A 664-nucleotide genomic window follows, 5' to 3' on the forward strand; every position below is an offset into this window, starting at 1 on the left:
GCTCCTCTTCTACGTTGGGCGCCGCATGTACTCGTCCCAGACGAGCGCTTGCATCGTACTCAATGACGCCGTGTCCAGCGCTGCACACTCGGATTCAAACGCAGTATAGCGCCGCTGTTGTTGCACGGCAGTGTCGACTTTTGCAAAGGCAGGCGTCCCGACCGTGAGCAGCGCTAGGTACACGAGGCTCGGCAAATGGCCAGTCGAGATGTGGGTGTGCACTTCAGGATGGCACAAATACTCGATCGCCACCGCAATGCACGACGCAGCGCGCGCGGGACTGAGAGCGTTTCGGTGCGGCCACAGGGCGGCGGGGAGGTAGCCAGCGAGGTGAACAGAGCCTCGCAAGGCGTCCGCAAGCGACACGGGCGGTGCGACAAGGTACGCGGCCACTTTGAGCACGAGCACCTCGGGCAGGTACCGACCAAGATATGTCGACGCCGCCGTCACCATCGGGTGCGTCAGCATGTACGTTTCGATGTCGAACATTCGGCGGACTTGCCGGGGCACGTCGCGGTGGGTCTTGCGGAGGGTCGACAAGAGACGTGGCCACCACAGCGGGATGCAGTCACGCGCGATCGAGTGCGCGACGGCGTCGCCGGTGGTCGCGAGGTGCACCAAATGAGCAGCGAATTCGATCGTGATGTCGGCCGTTTGAAGTCGA

At 63.0% G+C, this 664-nt stretch overlaps 1 protein-coding gene across 1 annotated transcript; it reads right to left on the minus strand.

Moving 5' to 3' along the window:
* Positions 1-9: 9 nt before the first annotated feature.
* SDRG_10409 (hypothetical protein) lies at positions 10-533 on the minus strand (the record flags this gene model as incomplete). Its single annotated transcript, XM_008616397.1, has 1 exon — positions 10-533. The coding sequence occupies exon 1, from the start codon at positions 487-489 to the stop codon at positions 10-12; it is 480 nt and encodes a 159-aa protein (XP_008614619.1). The 5' UTR covers positions 490-533.
* Between the last annotated feature and the right edge of the window lie 131 nt (positions 534-664).

Source organism: Saprolegnia diclina (genome assembly GCF_000281045.1).
Source record: "Saprolegnia diclina VS20 unplaced genomic scaffold supercont1.35, whole genome shotgun sequence".
Lineage (NCBI taxonomy): Eukaryota > Oomycota > Saprolegniomycetes > Saprolegniales > Saprolegniaceae > Saprolegnia > Saprolegnia diclina.